A 24,380-nucleotide genomic window follows, 5' to 3' on the forward strand; every position below is an offset into this window, starting at 1 on the left:
ACGTGCAGTTTATAACAATCGCTCCCTGTAATCATGTCCTTGTCAGATACACAAAAGACAGTTATGTAAAATTAGACAGACCTCACAGCGGAAAGGCTTGTATCCACAGGTATAGCTTTCCCCTCTGGCTAAACGAGGGTGAGGCTGTCCTGTTCGGCAGTAAACACACGATCCTCCGGACTCTGGATGTTTCTCCTTCATATGAGCGTCCAGTGTCTGCTGGTACTTGTAGTGCCAGTTACACTTGGGACACTTGAGCGTCTTGCAGGAGTTCCGCGAATGCATCATAGTCATGTGGCCCCCAAGAGAACGTGAGGATCCCAAGACTGTGTCACACTTTGGGCACTCCACACCACTTCCTGGTGACCCTTCACCTGGACCTGGGGTACCAGGTGTACCTGGGGTGCCAGGGGTACTGGGATTTCCAGTGTTTTGATGGATAGGTCCAGGACTCTCATCATCCCTACGCATCAATATCATGTCAAGGGGATGGGAGGATGATGGTGACCCATCCCGCCCCATAAGAATTTCAGTGGTCGAGTCATTACTGCTCTCACGCTCTCTGGCAGCAGCCAGGGCAGCAGACAGACGAGTCTTTTCCATTTCCAGCTTCTCACATACAGACAGGGAGGAAGAGGAGGCGGATGCAGGACCTTTGCTGTCACTGTTAAACATTAGCACACTGTTGGAAAGAGGGGAAATACTTTGGTTTAATAGAGGGAAATCTTTGCTACTGGTGCTGTTGGCCCTCTGGTCTTTGATAACTATGCTCATTGCCTGCTCCTCTTCATCCTCTGCCTCAATGTCTTCTCCGCCACCATTGGAGTAACTGTCCTCATCCTGCTCTGGACTTTGTTCTCCCACTGCACCGGGCTCCCGCTTGATGGGCGGGTAGTGGCTCAGGTCCGGCCCATTGGGTTGCAAAGTGCATGTGTCCCTAATGTGGCCCTTACTGTCAAGATCAGAGTTCCGGCCATCCAGGTTGCCACCAGTGGCAGCAGCAGCAGAACTTCCACTGGAGGTTCTATGGGCACCAGCCCCACCCCCGAGGTTTGGGTTGGTCTCAGCCTTTGGCATGGTTTGGGATCTGGGATTTTGGTCATTGGAGGAGCTGCTGGCACTGCCCTTCAGGAAAGCAAAGCCTGCCTGAAGGGACTCGGCATTCTCCCCACTACTGTGGAAAGCGTTCCACAAGCCACGGAGCCCAGTGTCTGGCCCTAGGAAGTTGGCAGGTGTGGGAAAGTGGGATAGCACAGACACAGGGGTTTTTTTTGGTTCCAGAAAGCTTATAAGAGGTTCTTTGTCCTTGCCGATGCCCTGTATGATAGCGGAAACACGCTTGTTGCTCAGCAGTTTCTGCTCCTGCTCATTCAGGGTCATACGGTGGTCATGGACAGCATGTGTCACGAATGACCGGCTATAGCCAAATGAGAGCTTGCACAGGAAACACATGAGCACTGGCTTTCGCCGCCCGTCGGCCACACAGCCCTCAAATTTGGATAAGTCCACATTGTTGGGAACATCTTTGGACACACAGGAGTTTTTGGCTGCACCGTCCCCCGTCAAATAGTCTTTGTCATTCTTGTGGCGGAGGTCATAAACACGAAAACTGTGCAACACGGGACTAGTGCCTGCCCGCCCTCCAGTTGAGGTATTTGATATGGAGGGGGGGTCGGCCACCAACGATTTACTTCCCAAGGATGATGCGATGTGGAAGGAGTTAATGATCTGGGGAAAGAAGGACATGGGTGCAGCAGGCTGCTCCAACCGCTCCCCCCCTTGGACCAGGCCACTTTGGCCAGTGGTGGCCTGGGCATTGGGGTAGGTCTGGGAGGATAGCAGGCCCCTGAAATGGAGGGCCCCAGGGAGCCCCTCCTGGTTGCCACGCTGCTCTTTGGAGTCCTCCACGATGAAGGCAGAGCCATCCGGCTGGTAGATGATCTCACCGCACAGGTTCTCCACATCGCTCTCCTCTTCCATCTCGCTGTTTATTTCCCCTCTATCGGCCGCACACCCCACCGGCTCTCCGTCATCTTCACTCTCCTCCCCTACCATACCTTCGATCTCGTCAACATCTTCATGACCTCCGGTGGTAGGCAGTCGGCCGTTGGGGCAGTGGTGCTCCATATATTTTTGTAAACTGGAGAAGGAGCCGGAACATTCGTTGCAGGGTATCTCCTTTGCCGGTGCCACAGGCGATGTGGCAGGGGCAGAACAGTCTGAACCCAAAGCTGCTCCTCCTCCTACTCCTGGTAAAGTCCCAGTAACACTCCCTTTGTTACCGGTTGTAAAGCTTTCTCTCCGACTCTGTTCTGTAATAGAGTCAATGGTTGCACTGACAGAGGTGAGGGTTGCCGTGGACCTCAGTGGACTGACAGTAGGCTCTCCAAGGCCATTCTCCATCTCTCTGGCTACAGGTGACGTTTGGTTGTTACTGGCATTGTTGCTGTTGCCGACACCAGTCTCCATGGCCACAGCGGAGTTGTCCTCAGCAGCACTGAGCCTCTGGCCACCATGTTCCTGCTGCCGTGACGAGACCATATGGGGAGAGTCACAAGTTGCCATGGCGTCCACTACATAGGGATCTCATCGCATCCAGCCTAGCAGGGACCTGAGTTGGAGAGAAAAGAAGAGAGGAAAACGTAGAAGTAAGTGACACATAATTAGAAAACGTCTGACATTTGGTCCAAAACTTCAACTTTAATTACTCCACATAAAAAAGCAGCTTCCAAACCGAGTGGTTTAAAGAGGACCATTGTGCAACACTTTACCACTGGTTGTGTGCACACTATGTTTTTAGAACATTTAAGGATTGCACCCCAAATGACTACCATGGTTCTTGAGTTTAAAGAACTGAATTACATTTACAGTAGATGAGCTGTCAATGACTTGCTACCCCAGTCTCAGCATGTTCTTACCAGTCAGGAGGTATTAATTAGACAGCACATATTCAGCCCATTAAGGCCCTTGAGGCATACGTTTGAGCTTATGTGGACATGAGAAGTAAATTACAAATACTGATAGTTCCTAACTAAGTATCTTCTTTCATCGTGATGATAATCTTTCTTAAAATGAGTTTTCATACTCGAAGCAGAATGGAACAAGGGCAAAAGGGGAAAGAATGAGAGCTACCACAAAGACTGAGGTTTGGAAGGATGTTAATCCTCTAAACTAATGATTCCCAACCAGGGTGTCATGGCTCACTCTTATCAGGTGAGAGATCACGGGTGAAACAATAAACTATCCAGGTTCACTTAATTGGTCTGAACATTGTTTTCATGATCCAATGTATTATTTACAAATATATATTTGTTGAGCTATCTATGACAGCAAAGTCCAGTGACAGGCAGGGAATCAAAATCATCCATTACGGCAGAAGGCACATTTAACTTGTGTGCCCACCTGTTGCCATTTGTATAACAAAATAAGTCATGGCTTCCTGCTAATATATTAGCTTTGTGCTCAATTAAATAAAAACAGATTTCACTCTAGGTCAATTTGTGAATAAATTTGGACAAGATCATCACTATTTCAGTATTCATTCTATTTGTTGTGCCGTTAGATTTTTCTTAGGTAGGATACGGGTCGATAAATGTGGGGAAACTCTGCTCAAAACCCTCATGCTTCATTGTTTCCTTGTGTTTATTGTAATGGCATACATTACCACAGATCCGTATAGTAATAACGTACCCGACAGTTATTTAATTGTATCATGGCAAAAATATCAAAAACAAATAAGAATAGACAAAAATACACCATCTGCTATATAACAGAAACTCCTGTCTTAATCAGTCAAAGGCTACAAATGAGAAACAGTAGCACGTTGTTTTACTTGATACCGTACCAGCTTCTCTCAGGTAGCTTGGGTGTGATTGAGCTGACATTAAAAGAAAGCTTTAAAGGGCTATGTTGACCTTCAGCCCCATCCACCTGCTGCTTAATTCTGACTCGCTTTTGCCACTCTCTCCCTGCAGTACAACAAAGCTACAAAGCAATTAGAGGATTAATCCGTACCAATCCAAGGCCAAACAAAGCCAGTGGGAGGGACAGTGAAAGCGTGAGGAATGAAATCAAACGTGTGTGTATGTTTATGGGTGAGTGCATGTGTATGTGCACGCGCTATAATCAGGTCTAATCTGACATATCCAAGAGATGATTCCATGGGGACTAGTGATAGATTAAAAGAGAGAAATTATGTTTTCATTCCCTGTGTCTCACTCAGGTTCTGTCATTTTATACAGTATGTAAGATTAAAGGGCGAAAGGGGAAATAATTTGAATACGAATCATTTTATTTTTTTCTGCTGTGTTTTGAACCATGATGAAAGTTCAAGCCTATTGAATATAAAAATGCACTCATTATATTTGACTTACAACTTCAAATTGTGGTTCCGATTTACGAGAAACAACACGTTCTCGCGCTGAATCCCACAGGGCTGCATATTAAAAAAAACAATAAATAATAAAAAATAGGCTTACACACATCTACCTATGAAGACACCCTTGTAATTGTGAAAAAAAAAAATTAGTAACAATAAGCTTTACCTTCACTAAGCCGCAAGTTAAAACAGGTCATAAATATGTGTTATGACACAGGAATGCCTGATGTTATCATGTATAATAAGCAATTTTTTTCAAAGGTTTGTGCTGCACTCACACCAGTGTTCTTCGAGAGAACACTGAGGGCCAGCGTTATACAACGAAGGTGAACAATAATAATAATGCAGTAAGAAATTGCACATTATAAATGCTGCTTTGAAACCTACTGTACATGACATAAAATCAATACATGTGTTTGCTGTAATGAGGTATATGTAGAATAAAAGAAATATAAAACTATCAAAAAACAAACTTGATTATATAAATTGTACATGTAAAATCGCTGTAATGAAAAATACATTTTTAGAAATGTTTCCTCCAAGCTTTGTGTAAAACGCGACTGTTAGAAGCAGTTTGACAGCAAAATATACACATCGGTATTTAATACTTTGTCATTTTAACCGCTTAAGTTGTAGCTCAGACATAAGATGCATGTATCACTTTTAAATGTGGACTTATGGATAAGCCAATGTGTTTTTGATCCTTTGGCAGCCATTGCTAACAGCTGTTTAAAGGCGTGCTCCCAAAGCAACAATTATAAAACATCTGCCTGTCTTGTATTGTATTAGTTGTCTATAGCTAGATAAACATACACTGCATGTGGAAATAAACCTAAGACGTAAGATAAAATGTTATATATTTATATACACAAAAACACATCGATGAACGGCAAAAGAAAGAACCGTCTGCTTTTTTTAATTAAGCATGCCCCCATGCTCTCACATGCACGCACATACAGTGAAGTACAATCAGGTAATTAAAGTGGCAGATCAGATCCAGAGTGAGGCAGATAATAGGCCAGGAATTTCATCCTTGGACACTACATCTGCCAATGGGAGAGAGGTGCTTAGAGACTTCTGACCGTATTGTTTTTCCTCTCTCCCCCTCATCGCTCGAGCCCTTGCCATCCATCTGCCTTTCAGTACTTCTCTGAGATGTAGACAGTCACTCTAAAGCATTTTTTTTATTTCCCATTTTGTCCAGCTTTTCTCTTCCCTCACTTATGTTCTTTCATCGCAAGAGAAGTCACAATTTTCACAATGCTTCGATATTACAGTAGTTATCAGAGAGTATTCAAATCAAAACAAACATGGCAAACGTGTTTCATAAATGTTGGCAAATCTGGTTGGTGTTTGTTAAGAGGCTTGTCATAAAATACATCGTGTAACCAGAGCACAAACCATAAAACAAGACAAAAGTCAACAGTGAAATTCAGAATTGACAAATTGAGCTCCTGTTGTCACAGCCTCCTTCGACTTTTGTCCTCCTGTCACACTATCATGCATAAGATGCAGTTTCAGCCTGCTACATGCAAAAACTGTAATTACAGTGCGCCTTCCCACAATTTAGTCTAACTAGTTCATTTGAATCAACATGAATCCTAATGTTGAGAAGTCAAAGAAGTGCCCATATACACAATCTTTGAGGTCTCCCAGAAGGTCATTCTTTCTCACTATGTGGCCCCTCAGTCAAGCACCAAATCTTCTATCAAAATGTCAGCCAGCGTTAACCAAAGACAAAGGCCGAGGTTGCTGTGAAAGCCTGTGCATCCATCTCCCACTGACACTGGCATGAAAAGGCCAACTCTGGTCTAATTAGGCCTGTTTATTTGTTGCCAAGCATAAGCACAGGGGACAAAACACAAAATGGATAAAGGCGGAAGAGAACGATCTTCCTTTGGCTAAATGGTCACACACGTGCATTCGATCACAGGATGAAGTCTAGTTCTTATGTCTTAAATTAGAAATGGGAATGACATTAATTTGACCAAATATTTTTGGTTTGCATGCAACCAGGTTGTTGCCTGATGGCCCGAAAGGAGACACTAGAGAACTTAGTTAGATGCGCTGCAAATCTTTTACAAGCCAAATGTCTGTCTTTGCTGGGTTTTTATCGACAACACAGGCCTTCATGCAAAAAAAGACACCTGTCTGTCAATATTATGAAAGCATCGCTTATCACTCATTGTCTAAGGTAATTCAACACATATACCAATCTTGACGAAAGAAACTACAGTGTCAGATCACAGTATAAAGTATTTCACAGTCTTGGGCTGGTTAATGGACTCCAGGGTAGCTACATGGACAAGCGTTTCAGAGGCATTCGTTTAAAAAAAAAAAAAAAAAAAAAAACAGGAAGCTCTATCTTTGAGGGTACCACTGCAGTGACATGCGATTGTAACCTTTATTCTGTGCTTTTCCACTGTAGAGTACAAGCTCTGCTCAGCTCAGATTGACCATGTCAAAATATTGCTAAACCATACTGCATTGAATGCAACAAAACATCAACTAAAACACTGCTGAGTCCATCAAAATTTACAAATAAATATGCTCAACCAATCAACACGCGGCAGCGCTTTACGTCACTAATGCCGCTCCGCAGGCTTTGAACCCTCGCTATCTGCTTCCGCCAATGGAAAAGCGTCAAGAGTCAAGTACTGGGCAGGGGAAAAGGGCCATATATGAAATATTTTGGAGAGTGATAGGGAGAAAACGAAGGTTGAGTGGTCAGATGGACTCCTTATTTTTCCCCTAAAGCAGGTATGCAGCTATCACTCAGCTTGATGACAGGTAAATTGGCTTGACTGGATGCTCAGGTAACATAACACTAAACTGCCCTCAGGTCCACACCTGATAAGTCATTGTTAGTGAAACACAACACCTGGCTGTTGTTGGAACTAACCCCCCAGCCCCCTCCACCCACAAAAGTCAAGATTCAAAATTAAACTTGCTGACCAGTGGCTGTGGTCGCATTAAGAGACAGGAGTCGTAGATGGGTCAGAAAAGCTGACCCGGGGTCAGATTTCATGAGCCCATTTGTTGGGCTAAATTTACCCAAGATGGTGGGAAAATACATTCTTGGTCCACCAGTTACTACTTAAGAGCGAAAACCACAAGAACTAGTGTGTTTCTAATCTGAGCCTGTCAAAGCTATTACTGTTACGATATTTTGGATGGTGAATAGATACAAGGCGACTTTGACTAGATTTCATTTTGCATCCAAATGGGCTTACACAGTCCAGTCTAAATATGTGTAAAAACTCAGCAATATTTCCAACTGAACCCAAGCTGAAACATTAAAATAAATAGTCAGACGCTGCTGGGTCACAGTCTGCAATTACGGCCTTTGCTAGAGATTTTTTTTCAGCATCAAAGGAGAAGCCAATCTACATAGCTAATGCCTCCAATTTTTTCCCCTTTCCGTCCTCCAACTCAAAACAGCAGAGGCTGAGGGTAAAAGGGAGGTGGAATGGAGGGGGGGGGTGGAAGCGGGAATTTTTCTTTTGCTGGCAATCTGGAAACACTCTCCAGTTAATTAAGGTTGATTGGAAATGAACCGCACAAACAAAGGGCAGCCTATGCCCTGAATATTATGACTTGCGCACATGTATGCACGCGTGCATGAGGATGAGGGTGTATGGAGTTGCTTCAGCCACCTCGGGAGCAGAGAAGAAGCTCCCCTCTTTGGACCCTCACCCTGATAACCCCCCCCCACACACACACACACACTCATAACGCCCACCCACCCCCAGATTAGGGGAACGCACAGCCAAAAGAATGTGTGACGACCTCCACTGCCACAGAGGGAAAAAAAAAAAAAACTTCCAGCCCCTGATGCCACAAAAGGCAAAAAGGTAATTAAGTTTGAAAGAATAGAGGCACTACCGCAAACAATGCAGCAGTGTCCATGGGGAGGGATTGGAGAGTGTGTGTATGTGTTTGGATGAGGGGGCAGAAAATCCATTAACATTCAGCGGCCGGGTGAGCGAGAGGAAAGAGGGCAAAGGGGAAGTAAGGATGGCATTCTCTCTCTCTTTTTGCTCTCCCTGTCTTTTCTCTAATCGCAGCAAGACTCATCCGTGCATCCTTTTTTGTATGTGCCTCTCTCTCATCTGCTTTGGAACCCCCAAATCCTGCACCTCCTCCCTAGTACACAGCATCAGCCCTGCGGTGATCCTGTTTTTGCCCTTTTGCTGTTCCTTGGAGTAACCGTCCTTGCTGAAGCACACCTTTAGTTTACAAGGACGCTTTTCTTGTTGGATACACTAACAGTGCCTCCACCAGGGCAGGTATGCTGTTATAATCTGTTGTGGTTGTTGTTTTAAGAGGATGGGTCTGTATTTTTATGAATGAAAACATATTCAGCACGAATTGGACAGTCACTGAGCTGTTACAAACAAGCAACCAAAAAGGCACTTTTTTTAGTACGACCCTTAAAAGAAAACCCACCTGATAATGCTAAGCGCTAACAAGATTAGCGCCTCGGGAACAAAAAAAATACAGAAACAAAACACAGGCACACATTTCTTTCATCTCCTGTTTTTTTTTTTTCGCCACTTCTCCACCATAGCGGTTTAACTCAATTAGCAAAGAATGTAATTTGATTTGCAGACTCAACATGGAACTTTGCAACACGCCTGCACTCTCACACGGTACAAGCGAGCTATCCCTCTGCTCCCACGTGCTTGCAGCTAAGAAAGAAGTATTCATTGCTCATGCATGTGTGTCAGCCTGAGTGTGTGAGTGCCTATGCGAGAACAGTGGAAAGATCATGAGACACTAAAGTGTGAATCAGGCAAAAGACCGCTGGTGCTAATGTGAGTTCCTTAACGAGGGAGGTGAGGAACAAAAATAATTCAAAGCATGACGAAACAAAATCCGAATGCATTCCCGCACATCTTCTGCCCACTTCTCGTTATAGTTGACAACTAATTGTGGCACGTTGTCTTTGGTAATCTGCCTGGCTTTGTCTCTGTATCTCACCAGAATCATGGATTAGCGCTAAAACGATGACTGCTTAATCCTTGATTTGCCCGTACTAAATAAATATTAATCTAGCATGCTCATCATGCTCTTGTAAGGTACAACATACACAATATGAAAGAGCTTAGCCGTTACGTAAATCATGGCCTTATCTTTTGGATGAAGCTAAAGCATCGGGCAACATACAAACGTGTGTGGTCACACGCGCACACACACACACTCCATACTGGGATTATTTGCCAAGTCAAATTATTAATCCTGCTAAATACGGAGCCTCCCAAAAAATCCCTAAAAATGTTTTCTCCTGGGGTGTGTGGATGCACACAATTATACGCCAGCGCGAGGGGGAGCAAAAAACAACACATATCACTCATTTGTGTTGATTCAGACCCCTCTCACACTCTCACTCAGCCTCTCAGCAGGTTTGTTTAGCGAAAAAACTGCTGGGAATATCAAAAAAAAAAAAAAAAAATGAAAACTACCTTTGCTCCCTCTCACTCACAAGTACACACGCATACCCACACACACACTTAAGTTGACAAGGCCATGGCAGTGCAGCGCAGAAGAGGTTAAGCAAACAGTGTCCACGTCAGTCAAGGATAGCACACACTCACAGACAGACACAGAGCGCAGTCTCTGACGCAGGCATTTCACATCCACCTGGCAAATATAAAAGGCCGGTTATACTGTATCAACTAGCCAGAGCCCCAAATTCTTTGCTTGTTTTGTGCTATCACAACTGCCCCACTTGTGAAACAACTCGTATTTCTGACTCATTGATTTGTGAAGAAAAAAAAAAAGATAAAAAAGCGTTTTTTTGGAAAGAGTGGAAAAGTTCTTCGAAGATAAAAAGAGGTAGCAGTGTAGATATTGCCGTGAGTCCAAAAGTATTTGGACAATAACCTTTCGACCCTGTCAAAAAGGATTTCAAATCACGTTGTCATCGATGTTTTAGTTTGAGGGGTTTCACAAAAATGTGACATTGAGGAAATTACAGACATTTTGGGCAGATTTTAGGAGACTTTTTAGACATTTCCCGCAAAGTCTAATCTGACTTTCCTTTGCTTGAATGTTACCATTTCATTTGGCAATTTTCTTCACTAAGGAAAGGATTTGGTGGTCATCCACTTTGGTCTTCCGTGCTTTTTTTTAAGTATATTGTAGAAGTCAGCAGTGCTAGACTGTACCAAAATGTTGATCACGCCCACAAACAAGGTTTTTGCAATTCCTCCCTATGGGTTGATTTTGTATAGTAATGATGGTCGGTTAAGATCATGTAATGAAAATGTTGCGACTAATTTCCATCAAAGGGCAATAATTCCTCAATGGCAAATCTCTTAAATTAAAGTTGGCATTCACATCTTCATTATTTCATGTTAATTCCAATATGCGCAAGCACTGTATAAAGACAAAATACGTTGTGCACACCAATACACCAAAAGTCTGACATTGTCCAAATAATTCTGGTGTTACGCATAGTGATTAATCCTACTGTTATTTCCCAGGTTATCAATAATGTTTTTTCAACCAAAACCCCTGCCTTATTCAGGTCTTGTGATTTTTTTTTTTTTTTTTACATAAACATAATCGCAGGGCTGGTACACTTATAGATGCCAAAAACAATGCACACTTCACCTAACCGTCAGACGAAAAAAAGAAAATATAAACTTAAACAAAGAGAGCATGAATATGTTGTTGGACACGTCGCGGCACAGGACACGGGTGCAGACAACAAAACAACACAAACCTTTAGCCTTCCATACTCGTGACAGGTCTAATTTCTGGACCTAGGGAATTACTAATTAACTTAAGCGTTTGGCTCTATATTTAATTAGAGAGGTTTCCAAATGAACTTTAGACCAAAGCCATTTGCTTTTTAAACAACTCAATGCCCCCTTTTTTTTTTTTCCCCTTTCTGACAGCTGTTGTTAGTTTGCCTTCTTCTCAGACAAAAAAAAACCAAAAAAACAAGGAAAGCACAGTTGTTATTTAGGCCATCATGGTTACTTTTCTGGTTACCATGACAGAGCGTGAAGATCATTTCAGCGGGGGGTGGGGACTGAGGGTGGTGGGGTGAAGGTTGAAACGGAAAAAAATATTACACTCTAATTTGATTTTACTACAAACAAACAACTGTCAGATGTCGTAAGTGTGGTTTTTAGATTAGTGCCGAAATATCCCTTTATCAAATAAACACCATCTCACGCAAAATCCAGGGCAAGCCTGCTGAAAGGAGAACCAACATGAAATGGACCCATTACCTTTCTGTTCACTCTAAGCGAATGCCGCTAACAAGTGATGTGAAAAATACTGACATCTAACGTAAAAAAAAAAAATTAAAAAAAATGTTTCGCCACTGTGTATTAAATGTTTAAAAACAAACAAAAAAAATAGGGTCAATTCTCATTTTGTAGGTATCTTGTATGGCAATAATATGGAGTGTAAGAAACTATGGTCATGGAGTCCGTTTTTTGTCTTACATTTTCAAATACGTTACACCTTTTTTTTAAGATAGGACAATGCAGTGAATAATGTGTAGTTTTGAAAGGCTTTCATACTGATATTACAATTCCAAATGGTTTTCCTGTTATAGTTTCTGCTTTTACATTTCTAATAACACTATAAAAACTCAGGACGATCCATCAGCACTTCCTGACACTTGTTTGGTGTAGCGTGCTAAAGCAAGAGAGGTATGCTTTGCTTTTTTAACAATTCCCGCACAGCCTTCTTCTATCTGCTCATCCAAACGGGGATGAAACAAGACAAAGCTCCCCCTCTCTTATTTAGTCTATGGGCAGAGAGCTGATTCATCAGCCAAAACCACTGACAAAAACCGCCCCTGTTAATACCTACAATTTCATACACAGGAACATTCCTGCACCCGCTCTGCTCTTCTTCTTTTTCTCCACTGTCACACAAAAAGCCTCACTTTTTCCCTCCCTTTAAAAAGCAAATAATTAAAGATTATTCCATGGCTGGTGCCAGGCAGGAAAAGTCCGGGTTTGAGAGGGATAGTGTTGGCTGAAGTCTCCCCAGGGGAGATGTGGAGACACATGCTTGCCTGTTTTAGATCATTCCACTAGAAAAAAAGAAAAAATACATCTTCTGGCTTTTTTTAACACTACAAAATGGCACGTCCAGTAACTTTTCTTTCCATGCACTGTATAGTTCAAGTCAAACAAGTGAAAGGAAATATTTCTTTTAATTACTTCTCTGTCATTCTTATCATTATTAGTGGTAATGTCTTAATGCAGCTCGGGCTAAATTCGTTGGTAAACTTGTCTCATTTTTCATTAGACTGTTGTTTAAACCCACCAGTCATGCATAATTAATCAGGCACTTATTCCCTGACGAGCCCCGCCAATGGCCCTGGTATTCCTGTGCAATCGCCTGGAGGAATAGCAAACGCCAATCATCACGGCAACCACTTACATTAACACTGGAGAACACGCACAGAGAGGATAACTGATTTCACGCGGATGACAAACATACAAATGTGTGTGGATATTTTATTAATTTGATACACAACGCAATCTTTGCCTCACTAATGTGCGAATGTCCTGTGACTGTGCTCTCTTCAATCTGCGTCTTTGTCTTTGGCAAACAAGGAGGAGAATGTATCTTTTGTCATGAGACATCTTGTGCCATTGTGGCATCCAACCTTCTGCAAACTTAGTCATTCATTCAGCATCTTTTCCTTCCCATTCTAATGAATGGCATCTTTCCGGCCTCTGTTGGCTTGACCTTTAACCAACAGCTGGAGAATTTGCATTAACATTTCTTTTAAACGTAGTCTGTTGCGCGAAAGAAAAACAGAAGAAAAGCCGTGTGCCAAAATGTGCAGCATGAAAGAAAAACGCTTAGAGAAGTGGATGAGTGTTTGCGATTAACAGTCGCTGCCAATGTGACATGTCATGGCTGTCAACGGGGAGAAAAACATGCAGGGGACGGAGAGAAAGATGACAAAGAACACGCGACAGACACCAGGAAAGAGACAAGCAAATAGACAATATAGCATGAAGAGGAAAGTCTCTTTTTTGCCTTACAGCAGTCCATTTTGTTTGACCTAAAACTGAGAACCACGGCTCAGTTGGTCCATGAAATCTCCCCACTTCCACTTTGAAACGCAAATAATCAGCATATTATTCTGCATTAAATAGCCAGGCCCATAGCTAATATCCTGGAGTAGATGCTGAGCAGGCAGGAGAGCCTGAGAAAAAGGACTGAGAACATAGTGAGAGAGAAGGAGAGGAGGGGAAAAAAATCCCCTCTTTCTGTTTTCCCTGAAGAGATTGATGAAGGCCCAGTGAGATGAGAGAGCGAGGGGGTAACACAATCCCGACTGGCGCGAGACCAACAGCAACAAAAACATTTAGATAACCGGGCTCAATAATGTACGATTTCAATGAGGACAAAAATTACATTTCCTACAGATAACATGCCCCCTTCCCATAACACAGCCTTGAAAAGAAGTCCTGAAACCGTGTCATGCTAAACAGTGTTGCGCTGGCGTATTATGCTAGCTAGTGCGCCGTTGTCTTAACTGCATTAGTATCCTTTTACCCCACCGGAGAATGTGATTTAGGCTACGTCCACACGTAAGAAGTTGCTTCTTTTTAATTCTTTCCACAGCAATGGTGTTTTAAAACAAGGAGTCTTGGGCCACAGGTGGTGCTGTAAACACAAACAAGGCCATTTTGATCAATCAGAAGCCAGAAGAAAGTATAAGCAACAATCGAGGGAAGCAGAGACCTGTGAAGAATTACAGGTATTTGAATATAAAGCTAAGAAAACTATGCAAAGTGTCTCATGTAAGGAAAGATTTTTCATATGTGTGTTTTTCACATATCACGATTTGTTACCTAAAACACAGAGGTCAAAATAAAAACAAAACAGTCTGTTTAAAACAAACAATATGTTCAGTTCTTCTGGAAATTACCTCATCTCAATCCCCAGGCGTTATTTACTTTATGTTATAACAACAAATAATGACACGCCAGTAGAAACTGATACCCCCCTGCCATCATATAAAATTATAACTTCACTGATTCAAATGAAAAAACACACGTTTCTAGTACCTTAGAGTGAATAGATCAAACACGCTTCCTTCCTAATTACTGAGAGATAATTATCAACCTGTCGGAGACATCTGCCATGATACCTGTGACATGGTCGAAGCGGTCACCCATTCGCATGACACAACAAGGGCCCACTCCACCTAAACACTCAGGATCCACAGCCTACTCGATCCTAGCTAGTGGTAAGGGTCACAGCCAGATTGCTATCGCCACCTCTCCTACGCAGCCAGCGCTCACTTCCTTTCACGCCAAAGTCTGTCAAGTTGCTTGAGAAGGGGAAGAGGCAGGAAAAAGTAGAGATGCAGAACAGAGAGAGAGAGGAAGTCTTTGTCCTCCTCCACTCAGCTCCAGCGTGTTTCCTCCTCTGGCCTGGCCTCCATTTGCATATGAAAGGCGAGCGAAGGCGTGCAAAAGGTCAAAGAAAGAGGATCCTGTCCAATAACAGGCAACAAAAACAGACCGCATCGGCCTTTGTGGCGTTGCATGTTCTTCACCATATTACCCCCCACCACTGCCAACCCGCCCGCATCCCAGGATCATTTCCATACAGCAGACGCAAAGGCCGATGATGACGGTTGATCATAAATTAGTCACAAAAGTCGAGTCGGGTCACATGGAAGTCACGGTGGCAATTTGAAGCGGTGTCCCCCCCCCCCCCCCCCCCTTGTACCACAAGTGCTCACACACACAAACGCACGCTCACGCGCAAGGTATTCACATAAAACACACCTGCTTTTCTCGTCCGCAGTAACAAGACAATATGCCAACAAATCCACCTCAATGTGGGAACGGTGGAATTGATTACGGAACCCATGTAAATGCTACGACAAAATGGCACGAGGGGTTCTAACCGAAGGGTGTCTTATACATCTTGCCTTACATGACAGCTTACGTCTGCTGGCATCTGAAACGGACCTGAAAACACCGGCCTGGCATTTCCGTGCTGCCAGTTCTCGACCGACAACAGCGTCTCGAGACAGCAGGACTGAGGCAAGGGGGGAGGAGAGGAGAGGGGTAGAGCATTTCATCTTCCTTTCATCTCTGTCACCCAGTCAAGCATTCAATGCCCCATTCAGCGCCCGGCCAGCATTATGCAAAATAATGCTAATCCCCTTTCCTGTGCTTTCACACTTGTATAAACTGCCGATCCTGCCTCTGAAAAGCAATTATATCAGTTTACGTTGCTGTCAAAAAACAGGATTAGCATGCAACTACTAGTAGCAGCATCTTGGCCCAATCTTTAGCCACCTTTGGCTACTCTATTTGTCCACCAGAGGAGAGTAGGGGGTGCCTGCAAAAATGTGTCGCAATGACATATTTGTATGGAATACAAGTTTTGAAAGGCAAAACGCCACATGTTGTTTTTATGCTAGTTTGTTTGACTTGACAGAATCCCAGTCATGTCCCATAATCAAAAACAAACTCCGCGATGTCTCAGTGCCAGTCTGAGCAGACGTTACACATGTGACACACCACTGAACCGCTGTCGTCCAACCAAAGCCCCCCGCCCCCGAAACCCACCCGCCACACATTGACACCACATGCGACACACACAGCACACATGGTGAGGGATTTTTTTTGGGGGGGGGGGGGGGGGGGAATATGCAAATGTAGGTACAAGAGGAGCGTGTGTGCAAATAGGAGCTGCTTTAATCTGGACAGTTGGGCCTCTCGCACTCTAACCTTCTCATGTTTGTGTGTGTCTGGGCGGGGGGTGAGGGTGACATCCATCCCGACTGGCAGCAGATCATGGGACATTAGTCAGCACAATTAAGCAGGTTGTCATGGCGACTAATGAAATTTGGCAAAGCGGCCAGCCAGAGATTTACATAAGCGAGCTGGTTATGTGCTCGCCGTTATTCTTTCTCCCTGCCGTGGCACTACAATAGAACCACTTGTATCCCAGCCCACATACCCACCGGCGCTACAAGCCCTCCTCGCGCCTGACAATTTGCATATGTTAATATAATTAAGTGCTAATTACACTAAAACTCCCATATTCACAAGCACCCTCCCCAGGAGCTACGGAGAAGCTTGATCTTATTCCAAGTCTTTAACCCTCCTCAGCGATAGGGAGAATGTGCGTGTGTGTTCGCTTGGTGGTGCCCCAGGCCTGACACGGGAAACCCCCCCCACACCTAACCACCAGCCCTCCCCTCCTTGAGACCTAATGCTGAGCTGCAGCACACTTCTTAGCTTCCTTTGCCCCTCACAACAACGGAATAAAACACACCTGCATTCTGCCACAATTACAATGAACCTCATACTTTCAGCGTTTTTGTTTATTTGCGTGAGAAAAAAAAAAATGCTGACATCGAGTCTCCGAGACCAGAAACAAAAGTGTCTGGAAGTGAGTGTGTTTGTGTGTGCCCGTGTGTAGGCTCTGCGTTTTGATAGGTTGCGCCTTTCACATTGTAATGGCCGTGAATCGGGAGGAAGCCAAGCGGTCGTGCTACAATTAGAGCTCCTTTGTGCCTCTTCCTCTGTCGCTTTCTCCCTCTCCTCACTTGTTTTCTCACTCCCTATCAAGCGTGTGTTTCAAAAAGCCTGAATAAGCAGGGGAAAAAAATATTTGCGGGGCTCCCCCCCCGTCCCCCACCCCACCCCCCTGCACTGTGCTGGACACACGTTTGCATGCACCCAGCAGATGGTACAGGAAGGAGGATGAAATAAACACACAACTATAGGCGCACACGCCTGGAGGGAGTCAAAAGGCCCATTTAGTTGACTCTCAATGAGATGCGGCGTTATGTCGTAATAACGCGCTCCTCTATTTACTAATCGCCACTGCGGTCATTGTGTGGCAGCGCGCGCACATGCGCCAGATGTTGCTTGATCTTGACACGCTATTCTATGCAAATAGAAAAGAGGATGAGTGAGAGGATGGAGAAATATCGTTAGAGAGAGCAGGCCGCCGTGTGGTGAGCTATAGTGTTCGCTCAGCCATGACAGTTTGGATAAAGCACCATAGGAGAAGGGGGAGGAGTGTGTGGGGAGGGAGGGTGTATGTGGGGGGGGGGGGAGTTTACTAATACCTGCTACTTGGATTACACAGCGTCTTATGTATTCAACCGGACTCATATTTTCTCTTTCTGCCTTTTTAGGCAAATTGGGTGTCTTTACGGTGTAAAGCAGCGATATAGCCCTCCTTACTGAAGGCCTATGGGGATTCACTGAGATGAACATTAAAATGCAGCGATAGCCTGGTTACAAAGCTCCTCTCTCACTCTGTCTCTCTCTTTCTCTCTCTCTCTCTTTCACTCTCTGTCTCTCTCTCGGCAGCAGCAAAGGCTTCTAAATCATCCAGCCTCCTCTATTAGACGGGAGACTTATTGAGGTAGAAACCATAAAAAATGAAGAAGGGAAATTTAATCCCTGAAATATTGATTTGCACATTAATATCAGATAGGCAGAGGGCAATCTAGCTGGGTGGAAATGACACATTGTCGACCCCTAGGAGAGACTCGAGCCAATCTTCTTGCTGCATGTGTCTCGGGCCCAGGAGTTATAGGACAGACTCGACCCCCCCTTGTCTCCCTCTCGCTCTCTCCATCTCCCATCATCTCCTCCTCCCTGTAACCTCTCATCCCCCTCCACCCCTCCTCCCTGGCGTGTGCACCCTTAATGAAGGCTGCAATACTGCAAATGCATTAGCTTTTAATAATCAAGAAGCATTTTCAAGCCAACAGCTATTGTCCTCAGCCCATCTCTCACACTATGTTTTTTTTTTTTTTTTTTTATTCTACCCCCTCCTCATCGCTCCCTTCCACTGCTATGGGTAAAATGAATACAGTGAGCTGCTTAACTAACATGCACAGATACACGCTCAACCCTTTGATACAGCTAAGACATCATGCAAAGGAAAAACAAAAACAAGGGACTCGCTTTTGCAAACAAACCTTAAATAAAAGGACTCATTTACAAGACAAGAGTGAGACAATAGGATCATTAACTGATGAAATTCAGTGCAATTAGAGAGGCACATTTTATATTTTGATTTTTATTCACCCTAATGGGCCCTTTTTAAATTTGCTAATTGAAATATATCCACAAAAGTATAATATATCCAATTAAAATATGTGTTCAAATATACGAATTGATATCATTAATAGCAATAATTGATATAAATTATTTTTTTTTTATTTAGAAATCAGTCAGAGTTTCATAAAGATAAAAAGGATCGGAAAATTATATTTTAGCAACACTCCTCCCTTATCTTAATTAATACCAAATCGTCCAATTGTAAGAATACTATTTTGCAGGTAATATTCAATCAAAACCATTTTTAATGTTTATTTGGAGTTGAATAACAGCAAGAAATCCCAAATAAGAAGTCACGTTCGTGCTTAAATCCATATTATAAGACAGCCAAGACACCCAAATAGATTTTAGTTCAAAATAAGGTTACCCTGCATTGAAATATACATTTTCAACACACACGCGAACGCACGCGCTCTCTCACACACACACACACACACACGCACACACACACCCACACACACACACACACACACACACACGCACACACTACACGGTTATAAACTCGGTTTTGAGACAGACTGGCCCCTCGGCCCTGATGTTTTTTTTTTCAGTGCGATCGATGACCTCCACCCAATCCCACGACCTGTCACTTGTGTCCCACTTTGAGAGATCTTTTTACAAAAAAGTAGCAAAAATGAATAAAATAAAACATCCGACACGTTAAAAATAAAATATAAACCGGTGAAAGGACGGGTTATGGAATATGGTTGGCAAGGTTAGAAATTGAGATGTAGGCTATACAATTTAAGGTTAAATTACGAATACCGTATACAGTATTCTAATAGAAATGGGAGATACATTTTTTAAATTTAATTCCATAATTGGAATAAAGCTGGTGGATAGTGCTTGGTTCTCGCCGATCTTCTTCCCGCTGACACCGGGAAGGTGAGTGCTCTCCCCCGGACTCGCCATGCAACCAGAAGCGGACAGTCGCTTCTCCCTCCCGGGAAGCCCGACTGGAACACATCGCGATAGTGGAAGTCTGACTACTTTATAGTGTACTTTTAAGCGTAGCGTTTGACCGTATGAGGTTGTAGACGCGTTTTCAAAACTCGTTATTTAGAAACGAAAATTGTGCACTTCTTCGCGTTGGTGACCTCGGGAGGTGCTTCCTCTGGACACACTTCCGAGTAGCGTCCAAAAATGGGTATGAAACGTGAGGAAGCGAAGGGGAGGGGGACTCGTGTCCGAGAAAGCCGAGAAACTAGAAAAGTCTTCACAAAAGCGGCGAAACGTTTGGGCTCGCGGAGCCGTGCGTAAAGAGCCCCTGTGAGGCTGGCAGCCACCCAGAGTGGCCGCAGCCAAATTGTCGGAGATGCACGGGCAACACCGGCGTCCACATTCGCCTCCACTGTGCACTCGCCCACGAAAAAGACACGCCATCCAACACCTGTTCTCCAAACTGACCCGATGTCAGTGAACCAGCAGCCAGATAGATAATCGATAGGCAAGCCGTAGATGGAGCGCACACACCGAGCCAACTACTCAATAAAAGTTAAAGGCGAGAACTTACTTTCTTCCCCCTCTAAAGCCTCCACCTCCGCTCCTCTTCGCTCTTGTCCGTGCAAAACAGTCACATCCAGCTCACGGGGACAATTACGAAAAACAGGTGAAATTGAAATAATCCTCCCACTTTATGATGGGGAAAGGGGAGAGGGGTAAAAATCACAAACGTCAAGCGGTCTTAGAGTCCCTTATTTTGGTTCCGGTGGCGGTGAGACGACGTGTCGACTGGGCTGCTAACGCGTCTCTCCTGTGGACGGAGGCTCACCAAACGCCGAGGTTGAAAAGGAAATGAAAATCCGATATGTCTTTATTCTGCTAATTATTATCGTTTTAGCCCTGTTTTTAAAAAAATGGCTGATTAAGTTGAGTGCGCATGTCTTTGTGTGTCCATTTCCCGATATGCACTCTGGGAATGGGTCGAGAGACGGCGAGAGAGAGAGAGAGAGAGAGAGAGAGAGAGAGAGAGAGAGAGAGAGAGAGAGAGAGAGAGAGAGAGAGAGAGAGAGAGAGAGAGAGAGAGAGAGAGAGAGGGAGGGGTGCAAAGCAAGAGGAGGCGGAGAGAGGGAAAAATAAGTGTAATTAGGGAGTTGATCAACAGTCCCCACAATGCAAATTCGGTGACCACAGAAGGTCCACGGAGAGGAAAGGCAAAAACTAAATAAACATTGTTAATCCCAAATATGCCAATGACACACATGCGCATGCAGAACAATGGAAGAAATAAACAGGATGGACGTTTTTATCCCGAGGTAAAATGTTTTCCCAAGAATGTGCACGAACTGTAATTTAAGACGAAAAAATAAGAGGTTTAGTATAATGTTAAAGCATATGCACCTGTGAGTAAGTGAGTGTTTTTTTTTTTAATAAAATGAACATACATAGTGTGTAGTATACGAAATTTGTCCAAAGAGAATATACATGCACACATTTTTCCATGGTTCACATTGTGTTTATATGTCAAGGGCTGTGTGTGATCTGTTATATACTGTACGTACATGTGTTGCCCCTTCAGGACCATCAAGGGGCCCATGTGGGTTCACAGGAGCCAAAAAATACTGTACAAGTTCTACAACCCCCTCCCCCCGCCCTCATTCTATATGATGCACCACAAAGTGCCCCTATTGAGCGTTTCAATGCAAACTGTTTACTGTGTGTTTCCTCAATGTCGGCTTAAAGGCGAGAGGAAGACTTTCTCTATAGAGGAGAAAATCAAGAGATCTGGTTCGCCTTGGTGGGGGGAAAAAAATCGAAGCTGGGGGGTGAAGTGAACCGGGGCTTGGGATGTGATGATAAGGCTGCTACTGGCAAGTGAACTATACTTGCTCCACTTTGCAGCCATGCACGGACCGGACCGGATTCTTAAGAAGCCACACGACCCCAGGCTTGGTTATTCTGGCTTGAGACGGGTCTTTTGACACCAAAAGAGAGGGGTGGTGGGTGAGGGAGGGGTGTCGAGATTTTCACTTTCTCACCGGATCCGAGGCTACTTGCTGCAGCTGCCTCCCTGTCCTGCAGGGGGGTTCGCAGCCTGCAAAAGCCGGCGACGCTGCGTTCACGGGCGGCCCCGAGAGTCCAGTGGAATCGCTCGCGCGACGGATGTTCAAGTATAGCGCACCGGCGGGTTGCCTGTCAAGCGTGGACTTATTCTTCATTGCTTACATTAAACACCGAAACGGAGGATTACGGTATAGTCATAAAACATCGATTTCTCCTTTTATTTAAAGGAGCATCCTTTAGGTAAACGGTGCTCTTTTCTTACCCTCCTTATGACTTTGCCTTCGGTTCGTTTTTTCATTTTCCTCAATTAAAAGGGGGGAGAAATCATAATTTAAGGAAGCGATACTGGATACCGTTTATCTGAAGTCAAATCCGCACCCTGGTCTTCTTTCTCTCTGCCCGCAGACGATGCTCCCACTCCGGAGGACCACTTTAAAATAGAGCTCATATTTCCAAGAACAATATCCATAATTCATAATTTATCTGCAAACGCAGCTCTGATTAAATGTGTAGGTGCGCTTTATTGTTTCGAACAAAATCGATCTAATTTGTATTTATTTGTAAAACTAAAACATATTGTCATAACATAAAATGATGACATTGCGTTTTATTTGTTACTTTATGTATTAATACGTGCATTAGCTTGTCTATTAGAAAAATACTCGGCAGTGTATAAATGTGGTAAAAAAAAACTCACGTTTTCTTCTTTGCTACGCGCAAGCGTTATTTATTAATAATAAATAGAAAATGTTATGTACCTCTCCATATAAACACACCCGGTTTAGTGTGTTTTAAAAGATGCACCTTGTTTGCCCGAAATAGCACAACGGCTGACCCACTGTGACTCACAAGAATCCGCCCAAAACACGCCAAAAAGCCCCACAGCTTGTGACCCACTACCTGCACATGCAGTGACCCACTGGCCAAGTCTCTCTCTCTTCCACAGTCTGTCCACACACGTTCACAAATCAGCAACAAAAAATAAATATCAATCAACGATTAGGCTCGCCAATAATGTGTTTGTATTGAAAAACACAATGGGGGGAAAATCATCTCAAAATCGCATTGCATATAATTTCTTAAATTAAATCATTTTTCAAAGTGGCAAAGTTGAATCCCAACAAACTGCAAACGAAGCAAAAAACAGAAAATTCTTGCTTGAATTCCAACCACATTATGTCTTTAAAAAGGCTCTCTTTCTCCCACAATCAAGCAACATTAATGCATTTAAACCACAATAGGGAAGAAAATATAATTAACAAAAACAACGAAAAAAATGATAGCTTTGTCCATATATGTTTTAACATCAACTCTGTGTGCTCCTCCGCTTCTTTCGCCCTAAAGCCACCAGACAGTGCTACATAAAATATGCAGTCTCTTTATGAAAAAAAAAAAAAAACTTCAAATGTACCTTTCTTACCTCGTTTAAAATCACCCATCAAAAAAGATCACAAACACCACAAAGCCAGTGAGATGGGGGATAAATGCAGGGGAAAAGTGTAGATTCTTGGTACCTTTGGTATAAAGCATTCCGTTTTGCAGTCTTTCTCTTGCTCAGTAGCGATCCGATAATAGCATATGGAAAGTGTTGTTCAAAATGCGCGCATTTGGCACATTGTCATTGAGAGCAGAGGAGCAGTGATGCGCTGCTCCAACACGGGAAATGAGTTGCGGATTGGACGCAGCCCGCCTCGGTGCCGACTTATCCCACTTTAATTTAATATTCCGCAATCACACACACTAGTGATGGCATATAATTCAAGGAGAAATTCACAGGGAAGGAAATGCTTTGTGTGTACGTGTGTGTGTGTGTGTGTGTGTGTGTGTGTGTGCGTGCGCGCGTGTGAGTGTTTTTACACCACTTTATTTGATTAGGAGAGGAAGCACATATTGTATTTTTTCATTCTAATCCCAATCACCCTTGAGTCAATTTAATACTTTAACTAATATTTTCATTTTTTAAAATTAATACTTTTTTTTTTTTTTTTTTTTTTTTTTTTAAATATAAAAACAACAATCCAGACGTGTTTACGCATCATCGTCACACTGGAATCAGTCCTAACACAAAATCGAGACCCATAAACGCTTGTTTGTAAAACACTGAACCCAAAATCAATGTATTGGGACATTTCGATCGATTATATAAACGAAAATCCATACGCAACATGAGACCGGTATCAGCCCACTCTTCCGCTCCACTTTGAGAGAGAGACAGTAAAGGAGAGAAAGAGAGAGTGGGGTGGGGGGAACTTGTAGTGTCTGCACTGAAAACAAAGAGTACCAGTGCAGACCTTTGCCTCGCTCTTTCTGATCACAGCTTAGCCAACAAACCCAAATGGACACCCCACTTTTGTCAGGGTCCCTATTGATTGCGATCAGCACCCCCAAACATGACGCATTTCACTGCTGTCGCAAACTACGTTTATGCTTTTCTTAATTGGGTAAATTAAGTCTCTTGAAATTGAGCCATGCCTGCAAACCCTAGTGAGCATTTCCCCCCCCCCCCCCCCCCCCTTTCCTCTCTGTCTTTTTTTTTTTTTTGGGGTGGTGGCGTCTGTGTGTGTGTGTGAGGGGGGGGAGGTTGGGGGTGGCTTGGTTGGGGGGGTGGGGGGGGTCAACCGCCGACTTGGAAGTACTTCCAGATGCCCGCTGATAGTGCACCACACTGATGACAACAATTAAGACAGGAAAATGCCCCAATCAAAGGGGGGCACACTGGATTACGTTGCATTTTAGGGGTCAAGGGGAATCATCCCCCCTGCAATCCCCCCCCCCCCCCCACACACACACACACAGCCGCCCACCCCCTCCCTATTGCCCTTTGTTTTCATAGCAAATATCATATTTCAGCGTCATGCAACCTATGAATGCAACAATCATGCACTGGTGGCCCAACA

At 43.8% G+C, this 24,380-nt stretch overlaps 1 protein-coding gene across 3 annotated transcripts in view; it reads right to left on the reverse strand.

Annotated features, from left to right (window-relative positions):
- The window catches only part of zfhx4 (zinc finger homeobox 4), an 86,539-nt gene extending 63,482 nt beyond the window's left edge, over positions 1-23,057 (reverse strand). Inside the window, exons 1-2 of one of the 3 annotated variants that reach the window (XM_086020831.1) lie at positions 22,998-23,057; positions 82-2,611 (exon numbers count right to left, since the gene is read on the reverse strand). In XM_086020831.1, coding sequence (XP_085876957.1) covers positions 82-2,565 — 2,484 coding nt within the window. In that variant the 5' untranslated portion in view covers positions 2,566-2,611; positions 22,998-23,057. Of the gene's footprint in view, positions 1-81; positions 2,612-19,993; positions 20,344-22,903 lie in introns of those variants that run through there. The other 2 variants (XM_086020830.1, XM_086020829.1) reach the window with 2 other exon arrangements.
- Between the last annotated feature and the right edge of the window lie 1,323 nt (positions 23,058-24,380).

This window comes from Filicampus tigris, chromosome 21 (genome assembly GCF_054856515.1).
Source record: "Filicampus tigris isolate MCC_2025a chromosome 21, RoL_Ftig_1.0, whole genome shotgun sequence".
NCBI lineage: Eukaryota > Metazoa > Chordata > Actinopteri > Syngnathiformes > Syngnathidae > Filicampus > Filicampus tigris.